The 16642-nt window shown below is 29.2% G+C and overlaps 1 protein-coding gene across 2 annotated transcripts in view; it reads right to left on the minus strand.

Annotated features, from left to right (window-relative positions):
* Positions 1-1993: 1993 nt before the first annotated feature.
* The window catches only part of LOC131849217 (calcitonin receptor-like), a 37546-nt gene continuing 22897 nt past the window's right edge, over positions 1994-16642 (minus strand). For both annotated transcript variants that reach the window (XM_059199235.1, XM_059199236.1), the window contains exons 5-13: positions 16349-16440; positions 14606-14732; positions 13201-13302; positions 11628-11746; positions 8686-8759; positions 7148-7254; positions 6567-6674; positions 3824-3932; positions 1994-2839 (exon numbers count right to left, since the gene is read on the minus strand). In XM_059199235.1, the coding sequence (XP_059055218.1) occupies positions 2790-2839; positions 3824-3932; positions 6567-6674; positions 7148-7254; positions 8686-8759; positions 11628-11746; positions 13201-13302; positions 14606-14732; positions 16349-16440 (888 nt within the window). In that variant the 3' untranslated portion in view covers positions 1994-2789. The remainder of the gene's footprint in view (positions 2840-3823; positions 3933-6566; positions 6675-7147; positions 7255-8685; positions 8760-11627; positions 11747-13200; positions 13303-14605; positions 14733-16348; positions 16441-16642) is intronic.

Below are 16642 nucleotides of genomic sequence, written 5' to 3' on the forward strand. Positions count from 1 at the left end.
TAGTATCGTCAATAAAATGATTTGAAATATTTATTATCGACTTTAATTTATTTACTAAAATAGTCACTGATAGTAATTGCATTCCATTATTATAACGACCCTTTATTGTTCTTTTTCCGGATATAGGTTTCTCCTCATTAGAAAGGGATTTAGTTTAGCATTACCATGATAGTAAGGAGATTTGTAGAAGGGTTTATTTCGGCGAGGTACGTCTATTGCAGAGGTATATTTGTCCGCACTTTGTTTTTTTACTGTCTTTTCTACAATATCTTGGAGATGAAAAGGTTATTTATTAATAGTCTTCCCGTATGCACAAACGGTATATGCTTTCGAGGGAATTGGTGGAGGATAACAGGTACAATAGCCGTTAACTTTGAAATAGTCTTAGGGCGGAGACGTTGGTTATAAATAGGGATTCCCATTAATAACAAGAACCAGAAAAGAAAAGGTTTCACACACATTGATGACATTCTGTAAACGTATAAGTAGTAGCCGAAATAACTAAATATACTGTATAAGGGAACTACTTATAAAGAAGATAAAGTTAATTCTGTTTTATACCAAAAACTGTCAATTTCTAATTATATAACATTGACGTAATTATCATAGACTCGGAAGATGGTAGTGAATAAGACTGGTAAGATACGGGAATTAGACTACTTAAATTATTATACAAAAATAATACAGAATAATACAGAAATAATAATAATACTTACCTCACATGGACAGTACTAAGGAATGCCCAAAATTTTATAAAAAAAATTGTGGCGATACTCGTTGTTTATATTGTTTATGTTATTAGTAATAATAATTTTTAAGCAATCGTTCTCAATTCTTTGCCAGTACCATCTAATAAATATTTTATTCACTGAGATAAAGAGACTTACGTTACGTGACAGTTCTTAGTCATATTATTGGAAGTAAAGATATACAATATAATACAATAACATTAATAGTGCACATTGGTATTGAAATAAAACACATATGCTTTGGTACGTGATAATAATTTATTTAATAGTGTTTTTATAACATATTTTATCTAGGCTAAGAATAGTACATATGTAATATAACATATTTGTATACAATTACGTGTATACGACCTTACAGGACTATCGATTAAACATACTGCCTTATCTTAAGATATTATCGAGTTAGATCCCTGCATAATACACACTCTAGTGTTCATGAGCATCATGTTTTTTTATTAGTAAAATGGCAAACAAGCTGCCGGCCCGCCAGATGGTAAGCGGCAAGCGACGTATAAAAACATGAAAAGAGCACCATACAGACATAAGTGTCCAGCTTCCGTACTTAATAATTTCACTCTCCTATCACACCCGTCAACAGAAAGACAACATGTAAATAAGCTAGGCTGTCTGTTTATATTAGTCTGGGTGTTTATTGTTCATACTATATATAATTAAACAAAATAACATATTTGAGTTCTGACTAGACGAATCATTGAGAGTTGCATAAATATTTCTAACAATAGGTAAATTTCTTTTTATACGTGTGGCATACAAGCTGTATTAACACTTAAATTAACTAACTTAAATCGCCTTATGTGAAGTGTGTTCATTTGCAATTCAGTTTGTCCCTTTTAATGACCTCATAAATTGTCGGGTTGGAAGCTAGCATAGCCTTTATGGACATCAAAGCATTCGCCACATTAGAAGTTCGTTAAAAATGCTACAAAAGAATGTTTTTCTCTCCAAAAATACATTGTCGGTACCGAATACCTTTTATTGTACTCGGAAATATGTAAGATCAACAAAATTTATGTTGAGATGAAACATTTCTGCTTTTAAAAGTCTCAGTTATTCTTAATTCTAAATAAATGTCTGACTAGATTTGTTATTGTAAATGAGATAATAGTAGTATAGAGATTGTTATAAATACTTATTAGTTAATTAATATCTGTCATTTACAGCTATACAATATATAATATACTTGTAATATAATGCGCTTGTAGTGAAAAACGTAAAAATGGCTACATGGAATGTTAATGACAGTGTTATTCGTGGCTATTACAATTTCTGAAGGAAAATTCGCGGAAATATGAAAATCATGTTTGTATTTTTATGGAATTTTCTGTCTGGACTTGTAATAGATTTTGTAATAATGAATGGACTCCTGAAACATTTTCCTTGACTATCCAAGTCTATTGAGTAAATTTAATGTTCAATAATTTTGAATACATATGTTTCATATAGTCAAAGATTTAAATTAAAACATGTAATTTACTATACACTTGTATTAGGCATACCTAGTCAGTTTATATATAATTTAATAACTACCTACCTATCTGCTAATTGCTGCATGTTTATTATATTAACAACAACATTGGAAATTCTAAAGTATTCACAGGACATAGTTTTATATAAACCTAGCTGAGCTTGAAACGTAGTAACTGTACTATTACGTAGTAACAATAGTTCATAACATTTTTGAACGTAAACCAAATGGAATGAAACAATCGCAACATTTTATGTGAAGCTTACTATAAAGCATTGGTGGAAACCGCGTCCAAAATTTTAGTTTATCTGCGCGTTTGTTAACTTGCAAAGTTAAATAAACAAATTAAAATTATACAATACTTCTATGACAACTGACAAACTACTCCAATATACTATCAAACTTTGGTTTTGATATTATTATACGTCGATGAAGTCTACTAATTATAGTTTTTTTCATGTATTTTCCATATATAGACAGAGTGGTTACATTTATTATAATATGATTAAATATGAATAGGTGGATAAGGATATTTTTAACCAGAGTTACATATTTTATACTATATTTTCTCTTGTATTTACCATGCTTTCTCCACCTGTTATCCCTGCAACAAGTACACATATAAATATTGAGGAACAATTTGCAACTGACCTTTGTTCAAAGTTTTATTTAAACTAACTGGACTGTAGAAATATTTTATATTTTATGGCTAAAATCTTATACTTATTTTCATTACTGCGTATAAAATTAATAAAAAGTAGTGTATTAGTCATAGGTATTTGCTAGAATTATGAGAAATAAAAAAGAAAAACTCAGATACTTATTGCATAATATTATTCAGTATATTACTGAATGCTAGGCAACCTATCTCGATTTTAAATATTTTAGTTCAGTTATACATCTACTAATTAAAGGGTAATAACCTACATAAATAGATAAACAACAAAACAAGAAATTATTTTAGAATAAAATAAATTTAAGTAACTTAGATTTTAATAATTGTTTTAAATAAATCTGTTTTTCCTATATTTAATTCATAATTATTAATATGGATTTATTACTATTATTCTCTATTGAAAATGTTAACTATCGGAATTGTTTATTTAAAAGTTAGTAGGGCGACCGCGCTTCGTTTAGCGTTCGCTAGATGGCATTATCCATATAAATTAATATATAGTACCTATCTATAATCATATATTTTTTCTTAAATTGGCTATGCATTTACACAAAAAAATTTAAGTTATAGGTATATATTTTAATTACAATAACAAATATGAACAGTATTCAGATATTAAAAATAAACAATTTCAATGTAACATACATTGCAATTGTTTATTTTTAATTTTTACATTTTACAATATGGGAAAAGATTATTTTATATGATTATTTTAATGAGATTGAGAGAGATTTAGAATATCCTAAAAATTAGAAATTTTAGGATAATCGCACATAGACAGTTTTTTTTAAAGACAAGTTTAAGTTTTTGTAAGATCCGCCAGCAGTGTTCTGCGCTGGTCATTCGAAATTATAATTTTGAGACAGAATGTATTTGACAATGCAATCAGCCTTTATAGATATTGATTCTTACCTGTCATGACTATCACATCGTTGCTCCTGAGGATCCTAGTGAGTACTGCTTTTGTAGCGGTCATTACGTCATGGTTCGTAAAGCAGAAGAGAATGGCAACGCAGAGACCCTGCACATACAAAAGTTAATTACAAAAATATATCGTAGATATATCTTTACTTGTTTACCTAATAATATGCCTAACATCATATTGATTGTTATTTTAGGGCAAGACTCAATACTAAAGAACATCGGTTAGAAATATATTTCATCGCTTGTCCTTTTTTTTAAGGAGGTTTTTAATAAAGAAAGTAACAGCATTTTGTTTCGAGTTTACTTTATTTTTTATTTGTTAGGAGAAGCAAGTAACTAGGCGCATATTAACTATTTATTTTAGATGTGAAGGTTAGTATTACTTTCTATTAATTTTGACAGCCTCGGTAGTCTAGTGGTTTAATACACTGCCTTACTTCCAATGGTCGCGGGTTCGGTTCCTCGCATGGCACAAACATTTTGTATTCATGAGTATGATTGTTTGTGTCGGTCTGGATGTTTTCTATGTATAATATGTATGTATTAAGAAAAAAATATCTATGTATTTGTATCTATTATACTTATAACACAAGCTTTAGCTAGCTTAACTTAGATCTAGATGGCGTTGTGTGAATTGTCCTGAGAATATTATTATTATAATTTAATTAATGATTTAGGGTTGCTACAAAATAATATTGTTCAGAATAAAGAATAGACTAGAGATAGTAGGAAAACAAAATGTATATTTAAATATATTTTTTCCTAAAATGGCTCTGTAAGATTTCCTTATACCATGGAGGAAGGACTTAAACATAGAGATAGATTATAAAATTACATTATGAGGATTCCGTTTGTTGTACTAAACGTCATATACAAACACAAAAGATCCATTACGGCGTAAGTAGGGACCATTTTAAATAATATTAGCTATTTAGGGACACTTTACCTTCGCGACCTCATAACGTTCCATTAAGTGGGATTTTCAAATAATTCAAATAAAAAATTTCTAAAGTATAGATATATGATACTGTGACATAAAAATAGACTTGACATGATAATAATATATAAATGGTTAATATCGATACCAGTACTATAAAGTCGAAGAGGTACTCTACCTGTACCTTTATACAACAAATCACGACTGAACGAATCTTAATGAAATTTAACGCGATACTATATTCTTTCCCTAACACAGAAATATGCTTGTTTAAAAAATAAAGTGGAAAACAGCTACAACACAAGGTTACAACAATAGGGACAGGTAAATTGTAGGTTTATGACTTCATAATAGATTGGACTTATAACTTGAGCTAATGACCGCCACAGACAAAAAAATCTATTGGCAATTCGGTATAGACTAATAGCGATCCTCTCTGGGACATCAGCTTTGGTGTGATAAAATATGAAAAAGATGTAACGGTAGTTAGATAAATTATTAATTGTAAATTATTTCATCTACGCATTTGCACTAAATCCAACATACATAGTATTGGATCTAAGTTATTGGCTTCCAAATCTTTGAACATGCATTCGACTAGTTACGTTATTTTATGATTTGATTTACAAGGTTGATTTATTTATCAATTGTTCATTGACGTACATTATTGAAATTAATACTTAATGTTAAATATTTAATTACTTTTATCTCTATTTCTATCTTATTTTCAATCTAAATGATATTGATTATGATTTATGATCGATCTATTTTATTCATCATTGCGTTAACTGTTATTGTAAATAGTAAAGTTGATCTCTTAACAACTATTCATATATGACAATATTGCTAACAGCAATAAGTAGTACGCACAAATATATACGTTGGAAGCATATAAATATTATAGGTCTTGTTAGTAGTAGAACAATTTAGTTTTTTTACTTCAATTTAGTGTAAAGGTTGAATTTATCATTTACTATTAAGATTTTAATATTACTATTAACCAGATAAAGATGAAAACTTGAGATATAATATACATTCATTTTATTACGATCACTACGTGGGATTTCTTGTAATACCCACGGGAATCAAAGCTTCATGAGGGTCCAACCTTTTGTAAACAGCTAATGCTTGTATATTTGTGATGTTTAAGCTGTAAGTAGGTATGTATGTATAATATTGCGTAGACATACTACGATATTCCATTATAAAAAAATGGTAAAGAGCTCGACTTATTCACATATTATTAATGGCAGAGATTAAATATATTAAAAAAATATATACAAAAGTACATATTTCACCTAAATACAAACAATTCTATTCAAAATATAGTGAAGAGTATATAGAATATGCACGTTATTATAACCTGTCTCAGAATAATTTTTATGACAAAAGATAGCCTTATATACATACATAAGTCTGTTCTCGTGATACCATATATCTTTCAAAATGTAGACAATAAGTAGACGGACAGCAGTCTAAAGGTATAATTTTTGTTAAGTTATAACGGTTACAATGGCAGGAATGAATTTTTTTCCCACCCGACTTGATTATTTTTGTACAGTATCGATCATCGTGATATTTCAACTATTTTACTAAAACCTTTCAAGAATTATATACGTAGCTTATTCTTTAGAAATTAGACTATACCGTACAAATAACAACCGCATTAAAATCCGTTAGTACTTTTTGGGATTATTGTGAACATGCCATATCTAACTCAGTGGTAGTTTTATTATACAATATGTATGATATACAGATATATAAATATAAAGAAGATCCATGCATTTAACTCACCTGCAGACTAGTTAGAAGGGCAGAGATAACCTGGTAGATAATTTCACCTTGAGTACCAGACGGTGGCCGTAATGGAATGAGTACGAAATGCAACCCAAACAGTGGTATCTATGTAAGAAAATATTTAAAGATTAATTACAAATAAAATTATTATTTCAAATATATAGGTATATATGCCGAGCAAAATAAGTATATTAGCTATGTTTAAGATACTGTTTACAGTTATATACGAGTATATTGTACGGGACTGCTTTGTTCTGTATTTGAATCATATGCACATATATATATTTTTAGGCCCCTTTATACGAGTTATAAAAGTGGATATTACAAAACCATTGTATAATAGGGGTTCTTGATATACCTACGATTTATGCTCTTTGGTCTGTAAGAAAATTGACACTAATACAATTCTCGTCATTAGGATTGCAAGTCATTAATAATTTGTCATTTAATATTTGAATTTAAATTCTTACAATGAAAATTTAGATTATGATAATATAGAAAGTTGACATTAACATGATCTTTTTTATTATCAAAAATTGTACTCATATATAATATTAAATAGAATGTAAATATCATACAAGTATAAGAGCTGCTCGAGTTGCTTTCCTTGCAGCTAGTGATGCGTGCTGATTGGGAGCCGGGTGTAGTTTAGTAAGCAGTACACGAACCACATTAACTAAAAATACTGTAAATAAAATAAACATTTGGTAAAATCATTACGAGAAATGTGGTAACGCGAACGTTGGATGTTTTTATCCAAGAAATAGCAAGACAAAGAAATACTGAAGAACAAAATGATGAGGATCAAAGGATCACTCTGGTTCGCCGTTTAAGCAGCAAATTCTTTGGAATTTCCCAAGATGGTTTAAGAGGAGAAGGAGTACCACATTAAAGTTGATTTCCTAAATAAATTGCAAGGAATGAGTATAAATATATGAATATAAATAATGGTAATCATTCTAATTGAAAATTCTTGTTTTTAATCATTTATTATCTATAATATAAGCTTATGAATATTAACTGCCATACTGAATTTGACTACTTCACTATTCAAATTATGTTCTATCATCTGAAATAGATGAATGTAAACAAATTATCAATCTTTAGATATAATTAATACAAAATTCGAAGAAAATTAGATATATCTCTATAATAACTATATCATAGAAGGCCAAATATATAGATAGACAACAGCTTAATATCGTATTTGCAGAATGAAGAATTTAAGCTTCTTAGTGATTTCACAAAACTACTCGTATTTTACTTGAGTAATACAAATACGTATATTATAGGTTTACAAGTGTAACTGTATATGAAATTAATGTCAAGAGAAACTATTTTCATGGCTTTAGTTTTATAATGTAAATTAGGGTTCAATGAGGTATGAAACAGTAATGGCGTGGGTTACGTAGTGTTACGTTACAGACGACGGGCGGCGCACGTGACCCTTGCTTCTCCTTTGTTGTCCCTTGGATGTCAGCCTCATTCTAGGTTCGTCTACGTCTCTATAATTTAGCCTTTTACATGATGGGTCAAATATATAATGCGTATGTTGCTATAGCAGAACCTTTAGATAATACTGGTGACATATAGGTAACAGTAGTAAGTAAATTGGTAAAATACGCGCTGGTAATGATCGTCAAAAGTAATTTTGAATGTCTTTGGTAAGAAGAAATCCATTTCCATTCATTACATTAAATGACGACGTTGTATTTAGCCTCCTACTTACAAAGTATCGACAATTTTTGGTAAAGAGGTTTGCGACCTTCAAGCGGCCTGAATTATTTAATAGCGTTTGACCACAGAATAACTAATACTACCGTAGGACTACGAGTATAGCCAACGAAGAGTCAACGAACCAATATTTGAGATAAGGTAATTTTACATTATTGCAAATGTTGCGATTTTTGTTATAAAGATTTTAAAATTTAGTAATATATATATGTTTTTATTAAATAAAATAATAACACATTATAATAATAATAAATTTTATTGATATCTTTATAATAAAAAAATAACAAGATATATCTTGACTTCTCTTTTCGCGAGTCCTCTTAATTATTTAGTACTTAAATTAACTATCTAGTTTATTTACTTGAATAGTACTGACACTTACCAAATGAAGCTACGAGAGACATCAGTACTGGTACTATGATAATCCAGAATGCGTCACTTTGGTCCATCCAGCATCTTTAAAGCAGAATATTAATGATCTCATTATTTAATACACGTGTGGGGTCAAGGGTTGGCGGGTAACTAATGTTTGTGAAAATCCATTGAATATGGAAGGTTTAAACATGACGTTATTCAAGTGTATAGTCTCGTATGATTAATTTATTATTTCCACAACGATAGTACATATGTTGCCACTTATAGTTTTACTCTTCTAGAACTTCTGTGTGATTATGTTTGTTATAAGGTTTCTTGTGACGTGATACGAAGCAACTTTAGTGAATTTATTAGTTATATCAAATAGGTATAAAATATAAATCTATTGAAATTCCGACAAATTAGGCACTGTGTTATATATTTGTATCGGAGGATAATAATTCAAAAATAATAAACGCTACTAAATTGGCGCCATTAGTAGGATTATGTCTATTACCTACTACATAGACATTTCAATATTCAGCTTTAATTTCCCTGTGGACATAAAAATAAATATTTCGTTTTGTGCTTGCCACAGTCCGATAAAAGGGACACTCACTCGGTTTTACGAGCTATTTAATTACATCTTTACATATAATAATACAGTAATGATATAAAAACTGTTTGTTTGCCTGTATACGTGTCAAGATTAAGGAATTAAAATGAATATGTTATTATATTGGTAAGGATATGTGAAAAAAAATCATACTAATACAGTTTCAGTAAGATTTTTTTCTAATATATCCAATAAGCCACCTATATCAATGTGTAGTTTATTTCCTGTCATTTGATTATCATCAATACTTGACGTCTACAAAGTGAAATGCAAAACACACTAACGTATTTGTAGATACAACTACTTATAAATAAATGCGATTAACAGAAACAACAGCTAAAGCGGCTCCTACTAAATTGCTACCCTTTCGAGATATATAAGGATAACATAAACTCTAATTAAAATGAAGTTAATTCAAAGTACTTAATGGTATATATATAATGGTGCTGTATATAGGGAGTATCCTTTTGATACTTGAAAATGTAGTAGAACTTAGTAATAAATTCTATCAGAGCATAATAGTTTCAACTACGGATAATCTACTAATACAGAATTAGTTTCTAAATAAGGCATCTTCTAGAGCGATTATATTTAAAAATTGAAATGAGGATAAAGGATAAAAGCAGTTAAAGGAGTAAGTACTTTTATTATAATCGAAGGAAAGCATTTTATATACGATCCATCGATCACCAAGTGTGGTGTAGGTACTATGTACTTGTAGAATCGCATCGCGGTGTATCCTGAGGGTGGAATATTCTTCAAAGATGATCAGAAGAGAAAATAGATTTCAAATATTGTTTACTTTATTAAATATATTTTTTAGCACTTTAAGTATTAAGCGTGACTTATTGTCCAGTTAATAAAACAGCATTTTATTATTGTATATTATTATTAAATATAAATGATCTATTAGTCGTCAATTACCAATAAACTAGGAGAATATTTAAGAATATGTTTAGCGAATAGTTTTTAAAATGCTAATGAATACCGATAGGTTTTATAGATTTTTATAGTAATTATATAACTATTTAATAATATAATCCTGTTTTCATATAATTAATGTAGTCAAACATGATTTGAAAACGAGATTAGTGATTCAGTATGTACCTATATATGTTTATATATGTTTTTCCGTAGTAATCTGATAATATCTGTAGCACAAAATAATATCTGTTATTTGTTATTGTTTTTGGATGAAATAATAAATAAACTATGTATAATCGTAGTGTTATCGACTTGGAGTATGGGCTAGTGTATTCAATGAAGTAGGTAAGTTTCATATATTGTACGTCATAATATTTGAAGGCTAAAAATAAATTTTTAGCTTGAACTTTTTGTATCAGAGAACATCCGGTTTAATTTATTAATATTATCAACCCGAAAGTTTGAGAATGGATGGATGTTTGTTACTTGTACATGCAAAAACTACTGAACGGATTTTGATGAAATTTACAGCAATATAGGCTATAAATTTAACGCGGGTGAAACCGCGGGCACAGTATTTAATATATTTTCAACGAATGGTGGAAAACATTTATGTATATAAAGAAGTTCAATGACATAATGATGTCATTATGTCACAAAAACACAAATTTATCTACACCAGCAATGGCTGGTGTAGATAAATTTGTGGAGAAACTGATGTCATCTGATGCTTGAGGTTATAAGAAAGAACAATCAAAGAGAGAAAGCCTTACTAGAAATGTGAGAATTTATTCTTTCTTTCGATGATTACTGACCTATTGTTAAGTAATACGGGGATGATTGGTAAATATTAACATATTATTATAAATAAGTATGTTTTTAATTTAATTTAGTTTTTTTGGCTCAAATATGTACATATTATTCCAAAATTGGTCTCATTTATATATATCACGCATTACCTACACGTGCAATTTATTTTGAGACCTTAGGCATAAAAACCTTAATAACACCTTATTTAGACCTTTCAATGAATACTTACAATAATTTTAAAATTTGCTTATATAATTATACATAAACAGAAAAGTTACAGATTTTTTAAAATCCAATGTATATGTTATGATGGAATTAGGAATTATACTATATTATTTCATCAATTATGAAAACGTATGAAATTTTCAATTTATATATTATTATATAGTATTACAATAGTCTATCGCCAATCGCATGAGCACAGATATACAATGCTGTTAGTACATTACATGGTAGTAAAGTTAGTAAATACCATTAAGGAGATAATATCCAACTAAGTTTGCAAAAACGATAAATCGCACGTGCAAAATTATTACGCTTCGTAAATCTTCACATTTACATAATGTGACATAGTACTCAGTTATTTACATTAAATGGTGTTAGCAAAATAATATACCAACCTTTCTGTGTCTTCATAGGTATGATATCTAATGAATGAATAAATCATGATGATGATTAGAGGCAGTCCCCAGCCCATTGCTACGAACCACCGCATGGCTACGTCATCTTTCACGAAAACCTAGAATATTTTTATAAATGTTTATTTTTTATGAAAGGTTTATATATCATCGCAAGCACTTATAACATTTTATTTAGAAATGTGACATGATTTTCAATTTGTTTCTTTATTAAAACGTTATTTTCTAATAGCAGCGTATATATGTATAGGTACTTATTCTGTATTACTCATTTGATGAATATGTAATGTCCGCGCTAACGTTATACTTTGACGGTGTACCAGTGAAGTATAACAGAATGAGTATGCAGTAAGATCTGTATACTGAATGTGTACTTGTTTAAATGTAAACTACATTTAAACAAATACCTGATTTTGATTGGTCAAAATTTTAAAAGTTTGGCTTTAGGAAGTTAAATTAAATAATTATGCATTTAAACAATTTAGAATGTCGTGGTCCTCCTTCAAAACAATTGTAGTGAGTAAAGTTGTCAAGAAGGGCTAACTAACCTAACCTGACGGTCACCTTATCGTTCTCTACAGGTGACCTAACATCATACTGTACACAATATTTAAATAATTAGTGTTCCAATGCTTTCATTTTTTGCTATAAACGCCTTTTGAAATAAATATTATGAAATAACAAATAATGTTTTTAAAAATATATTAAAATTTACTTTAGAAATGGTATTGATTTTTTGTTTGGTTGTTGTTCATTGTTGATATTTTGCGTTAGAGGAAAGAACGATTATTTCTTCTAAAACAAGGGTTTTTTATATAGGTATAAGGTATTTTAAAAATAGGTACGATATTGTACAACGTACATACGAGTAGGTAAAATTATTGTACAACCTGATAATTATGGTACAGGTTGTCAATATCAAACAACCTTACTATATTGCATCAAACGCATGTGTCACACCTACTACACACTAACCATATCAGATGTCCAGTGAGACGCAATGAGAATCAAATGCAGTAGTACAGACAGGTTCAGTGTTCAAGGATGTGTATGTGTGTATATTGAGTCGGTACAACTATGTAAAGTTAAGATCAGAATATAACAAAGTGTAATAAATCACTGTTATATATTCAATTAAGTATGGAATGACAGTTTCATAAACATTATCAAAAGTTAATTTTATCTATACTACTAGATGTAGAATATACATTGTAGAAAAATGCTTATATTTAGAAATTATTTAGTTGGCACCAATTCTTAATTAAATACTAGGGAAGTGGTATCTAATTTGAAGTTTAAATTTATACATTGATCTTATAGGAGTTATAAACTGTGTCCTACACCGATGTGGTCACGTTATCTCTCTCATATTGCTGCACAAAATAAAGAACAACTAGTATTTATTATAGGTATTAATTTACATTTATTTTTATATATAGGTATTATATTACTTTAAATATAAATAAAGTTTATAGTATTGTGAGGTAGTTTCAAGATAATGACTAAAGTAACTGCTGGAATTTGGTATTGAGAAAATATTAAACAAATAACTCACTACTACAAGAGCTATATGCAGATGTAGGCCTTCACAAAACATCCATATGTAGCTAGTAACCATGAAGTAGTTAGTTATGATGTGAAGTATTTGGCACCATATCTGCAAAACATAGAAATGATTTTCATATGTTCACATATACAAAAGTACTCTGTGCAAGACGTTATTGCATATTTCTTATGTTTTTTTTATTATTGAATGTCAAGAATATTTTATACAAATGTCATTGCTTTGTTATCTGCTATTCTGTCTACTCTTTTTTTTTCGTTATATTGACTGTAGAATATAGTCGAAGAAACTGTATATTACTATATACAGTTTCTTCGATTACATACTCATTATAACTCGATACTCATTAAATAAAACAAGCAGAAAGCACCAATGCTTTTTGTATAATACCTACCATTTGTTTTCAATATTTGACTGGTCGCCAATGTTATAAAAACAAAGGGTTTGATTTGAAAATTATGTGAACATGTTGAAAGGATTATTTTTATCTACTGAGTTGTTTAGTATATTTCACTGTAGGTATAACCTTTAATCGTTATCAAGTACATTTATTCAGGGATGTTTAATAGTATTGAAGTTATAGGATTTTCATAAAAACTACTATACTAATATTATAAATGTGAAAGTGTCTGTCTGATGTTTGTTATATTTTCAAAATTAACACGCTAAAGGAATCCTAATAAAATTGTATGTAGATTGTATCCCAATATATCTTCATATTAGGCAATCAGGAGATTAGGTCAGCTTTATGTCAATTACATATAAAATGGAAACATAGTTATAATAATCTCAGGACAACTCACACAGCGCCATGTAGATCCAAGTTAAGCTAGCTAGATCTGGTCTTATGGGTTAGTACCCAACTGACTGTTAGTAGTAACAACTGATATAAATTCATAAATATTTTTTCGTAAATACATTCATATTATACGTAGAAAATACTCCGATCGATACAAACAATCGTACTAATGAATACAAATATTTGTGCCTTGCGAGGAATCGAACCCGCAACCATCGAAAGTAAGACAGTATTTGTGATGTAAGTGGTGAAATAAATGACTAATTATACTTTATTATTACTAAGATAGAGTTATCTACAAATTACAAAGCACTTACTCACTTACTTTAGTAAATAATGCAATAAAATTAAGTGATTACATAATAATCGTTTGCTCTTACTGTTCATAAAGGTTGAATAAGTGTTATTTACTTATTCATAAAAAGAGTTTAATATAATAATATATACAGAAGCTTATATAATGCCGAAATACACGAAAAACTCGGAGAATGTGTTATACTACTGAGACATATAAAGTACTTAGTACGTATTAGTATGTATCCTACAGTGAACAAACTTATTATGTCTATGTTTATAATAACGAAACATTGGCATTACCTCATTATTTTGAACAACACTAACTCTGTTGACTACTGCCTTGTACCACACAATCCACAGAATATTGTTCAAAGCGAAGGAAATGAAGAGGTGTATGTGAATACGTATTCGCGTACATTGAAGTGATCTAAAAAATATGTAGGTACATTACATACATATATTTAATTATCCTCACTTTTATTATAAATGCGAAAGTAACACTATCTGTCTACCTAGCTTTTACGGCAAAATTACCGAACCGATTGAAATGAAATTTGGTACACAGATAATCTAGACCCTGAGAAAGAACATAAGCTTTTTATTGCGAAAAAGGATGAAAGATTGTATGAAAGTATCGTCATTTTTAAAGCTAGAAGCTTAATTTATTTTTTAGGCACACCTACAATTTATGGATGAAACTTTTAACGGCTGATAGAAATGCGGTTACGCGCTTGCTAATACAACATCAATGGAGGGTGATAGAATGGTCATGAGCTTGATTCTGTTCACGTTCACGCGCCATCGTCACGCTCCCAAAATGATAAGAAAACTTACTCCCCTGTAGTTATACTACCTAATATTAAATATCATTTGTACTATGTAAGTAAGCGCATCAGTTTTCAAATTATATGGATAATATAAAAATTTGCTTCAATATAAAAGTTTTACAATTAACAGATTACATATATATATATATATATATATATATACTTCTTAGATACTCGAAGTAACCGAGCAGATCGCTAGTTTAAAATATCTTTTGTATTATAGTATATATATGTAAATATAGTTAGTGTATATTTCGGCATCCTTGTTAGTGGTATACTTAAGTTACGTAAATGTTATTATTATCCCCAATAAAACCAATATACATTTCTAAGGTGCTGATTATTAGAGGAGAAAATGCTTGCTCACGGAAGTCTATTATTAAATTTCCGTTGTACTTTCAGCTATATCTACTACAGTAATATTATATGGACGAGGAGTAGCATCTATATTGTATTATGTAATTTTTATTTTATTTCACTTACATGTAATAAGTGAAGAAAATCTAATACAAAATCTTAAGGTAACGAGGTGATAACAGTCTGTTAGTAGTTAGTACTCTCTGGAAACAAAATACGTAGCGCGACAAATTACTCCTGTGGTCGTTTTCATTGTATAGAAACATTATGTTATTTCATTAAAAACATAGTCAACAACAGTAACCAATATTTATCATATTATGTATATTATATACCGCATTTATACCGCATAAAGATTATATCAATAATAGATAATTATTATTGATTTGCGTAATAATTCACTTGACGCTATAAGATTTGTCAATATTCAAAGTTGTAACCGACGTAAAGTCCTTTTTATTTGGTTGATTAGATTAATAGGTATCAATTGTTAATCAGTAATACATAGTAATACAACATAACAGTTCAAACAGAAAAAAGATGGTTGTGAAAGGGGATTGTTTGGAATCCAACCACGTGGTCTCCCTGGATATTATTATGTTTGTTTCCCCATACAGGATAGGGTAATTAATCCGACCTCATGCTCTTCAAGTACTATCCGCTATACAGTACGCGCAGGCTAATACAATATTTTATTTTAGGTCATTTGATATTAGCGGCCTTACAACGATTAATATCGTTTGAATCTTCTGAAGATTTTAGTACTTGATGCATATGCATCATTTAAAAAGCGTAGCATGTGTGTCATGGAATCACTTGAGCAACAGTTAGAATAAAATAAAATTTATATATACATTACCTGAAATACACGAAGATGATAATAGAAAGCAATAGAGCAGCTACCGAAATTGAATAGCCTCCAATGTAGATATTGTTAATGATGTTTCGGAACTGTAACAAAATAAGTAGAGTAATCAACCAGAGTCGATTTCTCATTAGTTAAAAAAATTTTTTGGTTATTATATGTTTGTTGTGGGCTATATTATAATCTTCCTTATTTTAAGGAGTATCGCACATGATGATTAACTCCACACTGTTTCCCCAGTAGAGCGGAGTTTTGAACCGCGCAGTATGCTGCGCTTAATAGTAGAGT

The sequence above is a fragment of the Achroia grisella genome, unplaced genomic scaffold, assembly GCF_030625045.1.
Source record: "Achroia grisella isolate CSIRO2021 unplaced genomic scaffold, CSIRO_AGI_Agris_v1 utg640, whole genome shotgun sequence".
Lineage (NCBI taxonomy): Eukaryota > Metazoa > Arthropoda > Insecta > Lepidoptera > Pyralidae > Achroia > Achroia grisella.